Source organism: Leucopleurus acutus (genome assembly GCF_964270905.1).
Source record: "Leucopleurus acutus genome assembly, chromosome: 10".
Taxonomy (NCBI): domain Eukaryota; kingdom Metazoa; phylum Chordata; class Mammalia; order Artiodactyla; family Delphinidae; genus Leucopleurus; species Leucopleurus acutus.
In genome coordinates this window covers 7,673,474-7,686,646 of record NC_139153.1, presented here as the reverse complement: position 1 = coordinate 7,686,646, position 13,173 = coordinate 7,673,474, and the positions used below count along the sequence as shown (strand labels likewise).

Sequence of the window (13,173 nt, the reverse complement as noted above, 5' to 3'; positions counted from 1 at the left end):
CCTAGGGCCTTGGTTGTCTCAATGGAGCCTTCCTCCTTAGGGACTCCCAGAGTGAGTAAGAGCTCCCTCACTCAGCCATTAGGCCACCACCCTCTCCAGGGGCCCCTCCCAGCCAGGTGTCAGCAGAGAAGGAGGAGAAGGGGAAGAGGAGGAGAGGAAAAGAGGGAAGGAGTGAGGCTACCACTCAGGTCCAGGCTGCTGGCTCCCAGGCCTGGTGTTGGTGGGAGGGGCTGGGCGGGGCGGGAACAGCCGGCTGCCTGCCAGGAGCCAAAACGAAAGCACTCTGGCAGGGACTGGATGGGAGTCACGACTCCTGGGAGAGGGCGTGCGCAAGCGGCCCAGCGCCGGGACCCCAAGACTGGGGAGGGCTTCCGGCCCCTCCTGCCCGCAGGCACGCAGCTGAGTGGGAGAAGAGGTGTGGTGTCAGCCCCCCTTCGGGGGGCGGGCAGGACAGGGCCTCAGGCCTGGGTGCTGCCTGGCACCTGGAAGATGCCTGTGCCCTGGTTCTTTCTGTCCTTGGCACTGGGCCGAAACCCTGTGGTCCTCTCTCTAGAGAGGGTTGCGGGGCCTCAGGACACTGCCCGCTGCTCTCCGGTGAGTCTGGGACTGTAGGAGTGTTGAGGAAGGCTCAGGGCTCGGTCTGCGGCCATTGAGGCCCTAGCCTGGCTCCTGCCGCTGCCATCACCGTCAGAACTGCCCTGGCTGGTCTGTCGGGTGCTGATGGGGTAAGAGAAGAATGGGGAGGGGGCAAGAGCTGGGCCTGAGCTCTTCTGGGAGGGACTTGGAAAAGGGAGCCCTAGAAAGAGGTAGGCGGGTGGGGGGGCCTCAGGAAAAGGTGGTTACATTTGGACGCATAAACTCTAACTTGTCTTTACCTCCTTCCCAGGGCCTTTCCTGCCACCTCTGGGGTAAGTAGCCCTATTTTTAGAGAGGAAAGATCTTCCCACGTGGGCAGAAGGGAGGGGAGCTGTTCAGTCCCATGCCCTCACCACCTACTCTCAGCCCAGGAAGAGCCCAAAACTCCTTGGCCCTCTGGGGTTGTCAGGTGCAACCAGATTCTGGGTCTGAGAAGCTTCAGCTCCCACCCCACCCTTCACACACAGATGGTGATGTGCTCTGCCTGCCTGGGAGCCTCGTGTCTGCCCCAGGCCCCGTGCTGGTGCCCACAGGCCTGCAGACAGAGCTGGTGCTAAGGTGCTACAAGGATACCGACTGTGACCTCTGTGTGCGTGTGGATGTCCACTTGGCTGTGCATGGTGAGCCTGTCATCCCATGACTGGGCATTGGTGCATGTGAGTGTGTCTGGAGTGGGCACGAAGACCAGGGAGGGTGTCTGTCAGGAAGCACGGGGCATCCTCAGTATTCTCCTGGAGGGCACTGGCCAACGGAACCCCCAGGTCACACTGGTCTCCCCGCACACATCCCCAGCCCCAAGCCTGGCCTCTGCTTCCTAGCACTGAGCTTCCTGGAAGGAACCCAAAACCAGAGCTGGGGCTAGATCTGAGCCTTGCTCTCGGGCATTCCAGGGTACTGGGAAGAGCCTGAAGATGAAGAGAAGTTTGGAATTGCAGAGGACCCAGCGATCGAGGAGCCTAGGAACGGTGAGGAGAAGCCGGCTGGCCCAACTGCCCCTCGCCAGAGCCTTGCCCAGGGTCCCTGAGCCTGACCGACCCCCTGCCCTGTTGCTCACAGCCTCTCTCCAGGCCCACGTCGTGCTCTCCTTCCAGGCCTACCCTACTGCCCGCTGTGTCCTACTGGAGGTGCGAGTGCCTGCTGCCCTCGTGCAGCCTGGTCAGTCTGTGGTATGCGAAATAATAATGAATTTATGAAGGGTTTTCACGTGCATTATCTCTTTAGGTCCTGATTCTAGCAGGGCTGTGAGCAAGTTCTTTCAGTCCTTTATGCCTCAGTTTTCCTGTCCGTAAAGTGGGAAAAAAAACAGTCCTACCTCGGGAGTTCCCTGGTGGTCCAGTGGTTGGAATTCTGCGCTTTCACTGCTGAGGTCCCGGGTTCGATCCTTGGTTGGGGAGCTAAGATCCCACAGGCCACCCGGTGTGGCCAAAAAAAAAAGAATAGTCCTACCTCACATAGCTGTTGTGAGAGTAAAATGAGTTGATATGTATAGAACACCTGGTATAATACCCAACACGGAAGAGTCTCAGAAAGTTTAATTTTTCCTTTCTTTTGTAATCCTCAAAACTACCCCCATGAACTAGACATTATTATTGCCCTCATGCTCCAGATAGAGAAGCTGAGGCTTGCAGAGGGGAGGTCTGTGGGCTGAATCCACTTTTCCGGATTCCCTGCCGTACTGTCCGTGGCTGCCCCACATGTACCATGTCTGTCCCCCCGCGGAGCTTCTCCCAGCCTCAGGGGGCTGCTCATGGTTGGGATATGTATCTCCACTTGGGCCAAGTCACTCAAACTTTGACTTCCCTCCTGTCCCCAGCCCCCAGTCTATATCGTCTTACCTGGAAAATAATGGGAGATCACCTGCTGGTCCCCCTCACAGGGCAATAATGAGGCCCACTGAGGCACTGGGAGTGAGAATGACTTCTGTGGGGAGGGCCTCCCACATTTGTGCTGGGGTCTGGGGTCTCTGATCACCTTAGCTTTGGCACGTGACCTGGAACAGCAGGGATGAGGCAAGGACTAATAGAGTGGGGGCACTAATCCTGGCCCTGCTGCCACCCCTCCTGAGGCTGTGTGCTTTAGAACTGGAGGCCTTTGAGGACATGTTCACAGCAGAATTGGGGGCCATACAGTATGAATAGTCACTGGTTGGGAATAGGGCAGAGGGTGAGTGGAGCAGACCATGGAGAGGAGCCTCAATTTTGAGCCCTATACCACCAGCCTTCCGCCACCCTCTCCTCACAGGGCTCTGTAGTATTTGAGTGCTTCGAGGCTGCCCTGGGGGCTGAGGTGCGAATCTGGTCCTACACTCAGCCCCGGTACCAGAAGGAACTCAATCTCACACAGCAGCTGCCTGGTAAGTGGCCCCACAGCCTGAGGGGCCCCGAGTGCTGGCCCCTTAGTCTCTCTCCCCACCGGCCACTGCCCTTCTGCTTTAACCCCCTTCCTCGTCCCGGCCGCTCTCAGGCACTCTCACTCCCAGCTGCCCATAGTCAGTCCCTCATGCCTCCTCTCCCCAGGTGACGTTGCTTCCCAGTGTCTGGGGAAGGTGCTTTGGGCACTGGAATATATATGGGTGGTATTGAGGGGACAGGGAGCCCTTCCCAGGGCTCCCCATGGGTTGGATTGCCCCCATTCTTTCTTTGCCCCCAACCCCACTAGAGGCTTTTCTGTGATCTCTCCCCAGACTGCAGGGGTCTTGAAGTCCGGGACAGCATTCAGAGCTGCTGGGGTAGGAGCTAGGGCCAGCAGGGCTGGGAGGAGGGTGGGGGTGGGTCTGGAGTGTGAGGGACCCTTGGAGTGAACTTCAGGTCTGGCTGCCACATCCCAGAGGCTCACAGAGCTCATTTATTCATTCATTCATTTATCACAAAAGAACTGCGGTAGCTCTTACTCAGTGCCAGGCATTTAGAATATAAAGGTGAATCTCTCACTTCTTAGAACAAATATTTATTAGTACCAGGAACATCTAGTGGCCCAAAACATTGTCAAGATTACGGTGCACCCCGCCCCCATATATTAAAATAAAAATAATATTAAATCATAAAATAAGGGCTAAGAAACTCAAGGTTCTGATGATTTTTCTCATGTACTATTTGGACTTTGTTTTGTTCATATTTTTGTTTTGTATTTTCTTTTTTATCATGGTATAACATACATACAGAAAAGTGTGTAAAGTGCACCAATTTTAATGTCCAGTTCAATTAATTTTTACATATGTATACACTTGCATAACTACCAGCCACATCGAGATAGAAACACTGTGATGCTTTTGAACTCAAATGATTTCAACTTCATTTTCTATTTGGGTTCTTAAACTTAAGCTTGATGCCTCTTTGGTAATTCATTAAAGACTACTCAGCACCAGAGGTTTGAGGATACAGATACACATCATGGATTTCATGTCTTTCTTCATTTGGTAGACACTGATTCACTTATTCAGCAGATATTTATTGAGTCATTACCCTGCTCAAGGAATAGCCCTAGGCACTGGAGACAAACCAATTAAAAAAAAAAACAACAACAACTGACAAAAATCCCTGCCTTCACAGAGCTGACGTTCTAGCTGGGAGTCAGGGTCAGGGTGGGGGTGATGGAGGACACGATAAACACATGGAGATGTGAAATGTGCAATAAGTTAGATGGTTATTAGTGCTATGGAGAAATTTCAGGGAAGGGGGATAGAGAGGTTGGGAGTTGGAGTGGTCAGTGAGCAAAAGACCTGAAGGAGGTGAGGGAGGAGCCATGGGGTATCTGAGGGAAGAGGGTTCCATGTGAAGGGAATAGCCAGTGCAAAGGGCCTGAGGCAGGAGTGTGTCTAGTGTTTTTAAGTATTAGTAAGGAGGGCAGTGTGTCTGCAGCAGGTTAATTAAGGACAAGAGTGCTAGGAAATGAGGTTAGAGTGTTCACAGCAGCCATACTGGGGAGGGACTTGCAAGCCACTGTAATGACTCTGGCTTTTACTCTGGGGTGATGTGGGGGCCATCAGAAGGTTCTGAGCAGAGGAGAATGTTTTATTTTACAGTGGTTACAGGTACTTCTGGCTGCAGAGGGAGAAGCAAGAAGAGCCCTCTCCAGACCCCATACTGGGGCCTACATGGGTTCAGTCCTGGGCCGTGGCTGAAGTCTGGTCTGACATGGAGACACAGGCTCTGCCCTCCAGGGGCCTCCTAGTCTAAGGGCTTTGAAGGAAACTCCAAAGGGGCAGTGGGTGGATGTGACCCAGGCTTGGGTGTCCAGAAGAGGTGAAGGAAGTCTCTCTCTTTGCCTCCTCCGCAGCCCTGCCCGTGCTCAACGTGTCTGCAGATGGCAACGACGTGCACCTGGTGGTGGACATCCCTGAGGATCAGCGCTTTGGCCTCTCCCTGTACTGGAACCAGGTCCCGGGCCCTGCAAAACCCTGGTGGCACAGAAACCTGGTGAGGCCTCTCCCTCCCCAAGTCCATTCCCACTGCAGGCCGATGCTTGTGCTAAAGTTGCAAGTGCATTATCATAGGGCACCTCTGAAAAGGACGCAGCCACCCACACCCAAAGCAAGGAACATTGGTGGGGGAACGGCTGCCTGCCCGGTGTCCTTAACTTTGGCTTCCAGCCTTCCTCTTCCTCATCTTCTTCAACTTCTCTCCTTCTGCTTCTCCCACAGACTGGGCCGCAGACCATTACCTTGAACCACACAGACCTGGTTCCCTGCCTCTGTATTCAGGTAGGAGCAGAGTCCAGCTGGGTGCCCGGGGACAGGGATTAGGGAACTGGTGAGACGGTTGGCCCTCACCTTCCTGGTCTCCCCACCCTCCACACTCCTCTCTGAGATGGAAACTGTGGCTCCCTAGGGGGACTGGCCCTCCCTTGCACTTTGCTGTCCTATGTTTTCTGCTTGTACATGCCCTGAATGCTCTTCGTGAACCTCTATCCCCAGCACTTCTACTTGTGCTTCAAGGCCCCCTTCAGATGTCATCTCCCCCTTGAAGGCTTCCACTACTCCTCCAATTCCTTCTTTGTGCTCCCCTGGAGAGTAGAGCGTGCGCTGTGAACTCAGACTTATTTGAATCCTGACTTGCCATTTGCTAGCTGTGTGACCTTGGACAAGTCACTTCACCTCTCTGAGCCTGTTTCCTATTAGTAAAATGGGAATAAACAGTACCAGCCTCACAGGGCTGTTATAAGGAAGTGTGCCACTTCCAGCTTATATATGTTATAATAATATATTCTCCCTCTGATTATACATTTAATTGGTCATCAGGTCCCATCTGTTTTACTCTGACATTAATGTCTCTCATTCCCACTACCTGAAATGCCCTCACTTCTTTTCTATACACCCCAATCCTTCTTTTCCATACACCTCAATCCTTCCAGTCACCTCTTTCCCAAAGCTTTTGCCCAACCTCCTGGCCTCTTCTGTCTCCAAATCTTTTTGCATTTCTGTCTTTTCTTTTCTATTTATCATTTATCACTTGTTTTCTTATTTGGGCACCTGTCTCTTCTTGCATACCACAAATCCTCAATAAATGAGTGATTGATTTATTAATTTGTATACATGTCTTATCCTTACTACAACTGTGAATTTGTAATTTCCTTGAAGGCAAGGAAATGATATCTATTCTAATTTAGTAATTTCTCCAGAGCCTTGCATAATAACTGGTATGTAGTGGGTGCTAATTAAGTTTGTTAAGTGAATGAATGAGTGAATGAGTGAAACTCTACTGCCTAGCACAGTGATAGGAAATATAACAGACACTCATGAAATGTTTGCTGTGATATAAATGTCCTCACTGCCAAGCCCAATGCCTGCTACGTAGTAGGTGCTCTTATACATTTGTTGTATAAATTAATTTATTATCTCTAGTGCTTTAGAACAGGGCTAAGCCAAGAATGGGTGCACTTAAAAAGTCTATTGGGTACTTCCCTGGTGGCACAGTGGTTAAGAATCCGCCTGCCAATGCAGGGGACACGGGTTCGATCTCTGGTCCGGGAAGATCTCACATGCCATGGAGCAACTAAGCCCGTGTGCCACAACTACTGAGCCTGCGCTCTAGAGCCCGCGAGCCGCAGCTACTGAAGCCTGTGCGCCTAGAGCCCGTGCTCGGCAACAAGAGAAGCCACCGCAACGAGAAGCCCGTGCACCACAATGAATAGTTGCCCCTGTTTGCCTCAACTAGAGAAAGCCCGCACGCAACAAGGAAGACCCAACGCAACCAAAAAAAAAAAAAAAATGTCTATTGGAAGAAAAAATGAATAAATGGACGTGTCCTTAACGCTGTGCTGAGAACCTGTGCTAAGTAGGTTCTCACAAAGTGATTGTGGATTTAATTGTTAAAAGTCCCTATGCCTACCACAGTGCTAAGACACATAGTAAGTACTCATTAAAAATTTGTCGAGTGAAGATGTTGCCAGATGTTGGCATAGGGCTTGCTGGAAGAATAAATGTGTGCAATTCTACGCCCTTGTAAAGGGCAAAAAGACTTGGGCATATGTTGGTGAAATACATCCTCCTTCCATATCCAGTATCCCAGAGGGATTAGTTCCAGGATCTCTGTGGATACCAAAATCTGCAGATGCTCAAGTCCTTTATATAATATAAAATGGTGTAGTATTTACACATAACCTACTCACATACTCCTGTATACTTGAAATCATTTCTAGATTGCTTATAATAACTAATACAATGTAAATGCTATGTAAACAGTTTCCTGCAGGCAAATCCAAGTTTTGCTTTTTGCAACTTTCTGGAATTTTTTTCCCCGGAATATTTTTGATCCGAGGATGCAGAACAGCGAATACGGAGGGCCAAGGAGCACTGACTGTATGGGCTGAGTGAATGCATCCCCAGGGCTTAGCAGAGTGCTGGCTGGGTTGAACTGACCTGTGGAGCCCCGTTTCCTTTCTAGGTATGGCGTCTAGAGCCCGACTCTGTCAGGACCAGCATCTGCCCCTTTAGGGAGGGTGAGTGGACCGGCTCTGCCAGGGCGGGAGCGGTGCGGGCGGGACCTGGTGGCACGCAGTAACCAGACCCTCTCCCTGCAGACCCCCGTGCACACCGGAACCTTTGGCGTGCTGCCCGGCTGCAGCTGCTGCCCCCACGGGCCTGGCGGCTGGACGCGCCGTGCTCACTACCCGCTGAGGCCACACTGTGTTGGCAGGCACCGGATGGGGGCCCCTGCCAGCCGCTGGTCCCACCGCTGCCCCGAGAGAATGTCACTGTGAATGTAAGCGAGGCGGCAGGAGGTTCCCGGGGTTGGGGAAGGAAGGGGAACCTAGGGGCCCAAATTTAATGACCCCACCCATTACCCTCTTTCCACAGAAGGCTCTTGAGTTCCCATTGCTGAAAGGCCACCCCAACATCTGTGTCCAGGCAAGAAAGGGGCGCCAGAGAGCCAGGCTTGGGGTCAGGACCTCCGCGGACTCCCAGACAGTCACTGTCTTCTGAATCCACTTTATCCTTGGGTCCCTGGAGCAAAGTGGTTACCAGCTTCCTCTTTAGGGGTTCCACTACTTATTTACCGGTGCATGGTGCGGGACCCTGGGCACTTCACCTCTCTGAACATCAGTCTCCTCATCTGTTTAATGGGGATGATAATAGTAACTATTGAATACTTCATAGAGTGGTTATGAAGATTAAACAATGCTTCATCTTAGCAACGGGCACAAACTAAATTCTCAATAAATGTTAACTGCTTTGATTATTGCTATAATTATCCTATTTCTCTACCTGTAGAAATGGGTTGCTTTATAACTTCGAAGGGTAGTTATAAAAATATTAATTCCAGATTTATTGAGCCATTATGTTTCAGGCACTGTTTTAGGCTCTTGGAATAGATATGTCAGTGAATAAAACGAATAAATGTTCCCACCTTTAAAGAGTTCATGTTGTAATGGAAAAAGGCAGACAATAGGCATAATAAGTAAATTATACAGTATGTTAAAATTGTATATAAATACTATAGGAAAAGGTGGGGAAGGATAAAGGAGGGTTGGAGTTGCAATTTCAAGAGGGGCAGTCAGATGAAGCCTCTTTGAGAAGGTGGTTAGGTGAGAAGGGAGTGTATAAAGTGTTCTGTCAGAACTGAAAAGAGTTAATTTATGGCCGTAAGACCCTTTAGCACAGATGACCTCACAAGGCTGAGGCTGAGAAAGATGGAGTGATTCCTAATTACTCAGCCTTGAACCCAGTTCTGCCTAAGGTCAAGTCCAGAGTCCAGACCCCACCCCCCAACCTGACAGGCCTCCCCTTGTCTGTCCCTTCTCTTCTGGTTTTTCTGGCTTCAGCTTTTGCTTTTCCTCGTGCCCCTAACCCTGGCCCCTTCTGAGCAGGTGAGCACCTGGGAGAAGCAGGAGCTACAAGAGTGCTTGTGGGCTGGTGAGTGGGACCTGGGGGAGGCTGGGGCAGGGCCACTGCAATAGGGGTGGACCCTGGAGGTGCCAGCTCCTGGGGGTGAAAGTCAGGCATGGGGCAGGGGAGTGGCAGCCCTCAACCAGGTTGGGTCTCACTCAGAGTGGGCTCTCACCCTTTCCAGACTCCCTGGGGCCCCTCAAGGATGACATGCTGCTCGTGGAGACACGAGGCCCCCAGGACAACAGATCACTCTGCGCCTTGGAACCCAGTGGCTGCACTCCACTGCTTAGCAGGGCGTCCACGGTGAGGGATGGGGGACCCTCCTTCATGTCCCTTTCCAGCTCCACTTCAAACCTGGCCTCAAATTTTCACTATTCAATTTCCCCTCCTCTGTGCCAGGCCCTGTGCTGGTCTCTGGGAATGTAGGGGTAACTCAGACCTGGGTCTTGTTCTCAGTGGCCTCTGAAAAGTCTCCCAGACCCTCCCCCCTACTATTCTGCCCAGCTGTAGCCTGGTGGCCTCCTAGGTGTGGTGCCTCTAGGTGACAGCACCCATCCCTTGGCTTGGCAGAGGGCAGCTCGTCTTGGAGGGCCGTTACTACAAGATGTGCAGTCAGGCCAGTGTCTTCAGGTGAGTAGGTGGCAGGAGGGCCCTCCCCAATGCCCAAAGGCAACAGGCCTCAAACCCTGTCTTCAACCTCTTCTACCTCTTCCTGTGCCTAGCAGGAAAACTGTCACTTTTCAGGGGCAGGGGCCTCCTCATTGCCCTCTAGCATCCACCCACCATCTGTGTGTGCTTATTTTGTGTCCAGCCCCGGGGAAGCTAAGAGTTGAAGAAGCATAGTTCCTGTCCCCAAGTTGCTCATGGCTGAAGAGACCAGCAAAGAGATAACCATTGGGTTAAGACAGCTAATAACCAATGTGCTAAGGTTTGGGTTCCAGGGAGAGCTTCAAGGAAGGGTCTTTTCATGTGGGCCCAATCTGGCACCAGTAGCAAGGTACAGTCCAGGAAATAGGCACAGCATAAGCAAAGGCAGAGCAGCTTGCGGCTGCTGTGTGTGTGTGTGAAATATGCACAGCTGAGGCTGGAAATTTGGGACCACACTTGATGGGTGTTGAATACCAAGCTGGGGGCTCTGGATTTGGTTTTGTTTGTGTCTTACAGCTGTGGGACGATGACCTGGGAGCACTGTGGGCCTGCCCCATGGAAAAGTGTGAGTATTACAAGAACTGCCCTTCTTCTCTGTACCAGGAGCTGGAATCTTGACAGGGACCATTCCTGGGGGGAGCATACACAATGGCCTTAGCCTTTCAATCAGAGGGTCATTCCTTCATTAATTCAAACACCACAAGGGGCGCTTGCAGGGATCCCAGCATCACCAAAGAGACACGTTCCCTGTCTCCATGCCAGCCATAGAAGCTAGAAAGACATTAGCTAAACAATCATTTAGGAAGTGTGGGCTATTGAAGCATTCACTATAAAAGTGTCCAAAGCCCTGAATGCATATAATGGGGACCTGACCTAGTTCAGGGGAAAGGTTGGAGGTGAACTCTGAAGGCTGAGCTAGATGAAGGGGGAAGAGATGCATTTTTGTGAAGACTCTGGGGTGCTTTTTTGAGGAACTCCAAGGTAGCCAATGTGGCTGGAGGGTCTTGAGAGATAGGCCTCTGTCATGAGATTAGGATGCAAGGGCCATGTAGGGCCTTGGGAGCCGATGTAAGCAATTTGGATTTTATGTTAAGAGTAGCAGGAGCTTCCCAAAAGGCTATAATCAAATTTGTATTTTTTTAAATAAATTTATCTATTTTTTATTTATTTATTTTTGGCTGCATTGGGTCTTTGTTGCTGCTGCGTGTGGGCTTTCTCAGCTGTGGCAAGCGGGGGCTACTCTTCATTGAGGTGTGCGGGCTTCTCATTGTGGTGGCTTCTCTTGTTGCAGAGCACAGGCTCGAGGAGCGAGGGCTTCAGTAGTTGTGGCATGCAGGCTCAGTAGTTATGGCTTGTGGACTCTAGAGCACAGGCTCAGTACTTGTGGCGCACGGGCTTAGTTGCCCCGCGGCATGTGGGATCTTCCCGGACCAGGGCTCGAACCCGTGTCCCCTGCATTGGCTGGCGGATTCTTAACCACTGTACCACCAGAGAAGCCCCCAAATTTGTATTTTAAAAAGATCTCTGGGGGGACTTCCCTGGTGGCACAGTGGTTAAGAATCCGCCAGCCAATGCAGGGGACACGGGTTCGAGCCCTGGTCCGGGAAGATCCCACATGCCGCGGGGCAACTAAGCCCGTGCGCCACAAGTACTGACCCTGCACAACAACTGAAGCGCACACACGTAGAGCCCATCCTCCGCAACGAGAAGCCACTGCAACGAGAAGCCCGCACACCGCAATGAAGAGTAGCCCCCTGCACGCCGCAACTAGAGAAAGCCAGCATGCAGCAACAAAGGCCCAACGCAGCCAAAAATAAATAAATACATTTATTGAAAAAAAAAAAAAAGATCTCTGGGGCTGCCATGTTGTAATGAATTAGAGGCATAAAAGAATCAGAAATACCAGTTAGAAGGCTCTTGCAGTCATCCAAGAGAGTGAGGTCAAGGGTCCAGCAACCCTAGGCTTAGGGGGCAATAATCTTTTTTTAAAAAACATTTATTTATTTATGTGTTTGGCTGCGCTGGATCTTAGTTGTGGCACGTGGGATCTTCACTGTGGCATGCGGGATCTTTAGTTGCAGAATGTGAACTCTTAGTTGGGCATGTGGGATCTAGTTTCCTGATCAGCGATCCAAGCCAGGCCCCCTGCATTGGGATCACGGTGCCTTAGCCACTGGACCACCAGGGAAGTCCCTTAGGAGTCAATAATCTTAGCTGACATTTGAGCACTTAATATGCCCAGCACCCTGTTCAGTGCTTTATGTGTATTAATACATATAGTCCTCACAGCAATCCTGTGAAGTAGATATTATTGTTATCCCAATTTTACAGAGGTGAACTGAGGCAGAAGGGGAAGTCACTTATCCAAGGTCACCCAAGTAAATGGATCTATGTTCATACACTGACCCTGTGAGCTGTGGACGTCGGGCAAATCTCTTCATTTCTCTGAGCCTCGTTTTTCTCCTTCGTGAAGTGGGGGTCTCTAACAAGCCTGTCTTCTCCCCTGGGTCTCCTAGACATCCACCGGCGCTGGGCCCTGGTCTGGATGGCCTGCTTACTCTTGGCCGCTGTGCTTTTCCTTCTCCTCCTCCTCAAAAAGAACCACGTGAAAGGTGAGCGCTTCCCGGCTCCCCATTCCCCAGGGGCAGGACTCCAGTGGACCTGGGAGCTGGCTAGGAGAAGGCGGCGGCTGGGCTCACCGGCTGCCTCCGCTCCTCTCCCCTCACAGGGTGGCTGAGGCTCTTGAAGGAGGACGTCCGCGCGGGGGGTGAGTGTGAGCCAGCGCCGGGCGGGGGGCGGCCCCCAGAGGGCCGGGCCTCGGGCCAGCTCACGTCTCCGCTCCTACTGTGTTCTTTTCCACAGCGGCCGCCAGGAGCCGCGCGGCTCTGCTCCTCTACTCCGCCGACGACGCTGGCTTCGAGCGCCTGGTGGGCGCCCTGGCTTCGGCGCTGTTCCAGCTGCCGCTGCGCGTGGCCGTGGACCTGTGGAGCCGCCGCGAACTGAGTGCGCAGGGGCCCCTGGCCTGGTTCCACGCGCAGCGGCGCCAGACCCTGCAGGAGGGCGGCGTGGTGGTCCTGCTCTTCTCGCCCGGGGCTGTGGCGCTGTGCCGCGAATGGCTGCAGGACGCGACGTCGGCGCCCGGGGCTCACGGCCCGCACGACGCCTTCGCCGCCTCGCTCAGCTGCTTGCTGCCAGACTTCTTGCAGGGTCGGGCGCCCGGCCGCTACGTCGGGGCCTACTTCGACAGACTGCTGTCCCCGGACGCCGTGCCCGCCCTGTTCCGCAGCGTGCCGGTCTTCTCACTGCCCTCACAGATGCCCGAGTTCCTGGGGACCCTGCAGGGGCCCGCAGCCCCCCACCCCTGGCGGCTCGCGGAGAGAGCGGAGCAGGTATCCCGGGCCCTGCAGCCCGCCCTGGACAGCTGCTTCCGGGCCCCGGGGACGGGACGCGGGATGGGGCCTGAGGCAGAGGACAGGACTTGAATAAAGGCAGAGGCTATTTTTCTACCCGTGTCTCCCACGTGTGTCTCAGTGCCCCAGCCGCTGGGCCGAACTGTCCCCGTA

At 52.7% G+C, this 13,173-nt stretch overlaps 1 protein-coding gene across 2 annotated transcripts; it reads left to right on the top strand.

Moving 5' to 3' along the window:
• Positions 1-266: 266 nt before the first annotated feature.
• IL17RC (interleukin 17 receptor C) lies at positions 267-13,092 on the top strand (the record flags this gene model as incomplete). 2 transcript variants are annotated; one of them, XM_082849206.1, is made up of 19 exons in its annotated part: positions 267-594; positions 887-908; positions 1,104-1,256; positions 1,527-1,601; positions 1,693-1,802; positions 2,878-2,989; positions 3,320-3,364; positions 4,912-5,051; positions 5,276-5,335; positions 7,518-7,572; positions 7,654-7,835; positions 7,931-7,981; positions 8,941-8,986; positions 9,144-9,265; positions 9,533-9,592; positions 10,127-10,175; positions 12,127-12,222; positions 12,339-12,377; positions 12,473-13,092. In XM_082849206.1, the coding sequence occupies exons 1-19, from the start codon at positions 298-300 to the stop codon at positions 13,090-13,092; spliced, it is 2,334 nt and encodes a 777-aa protein (XP_082705332.1). In that variant the 5' UTR covers positions 267-297. The 2 variants fall into 2 exon arrangements, with proteins under 2 accessions (XP_082705332.1, XP_082705333.1); XM_082849207.1 differs by lacking the exon at positions 3,320-3,364 and having other exon boundaries at positions 292-594.
• Positions 13,093-13,173: the final 81 nt, after the last annotated feature.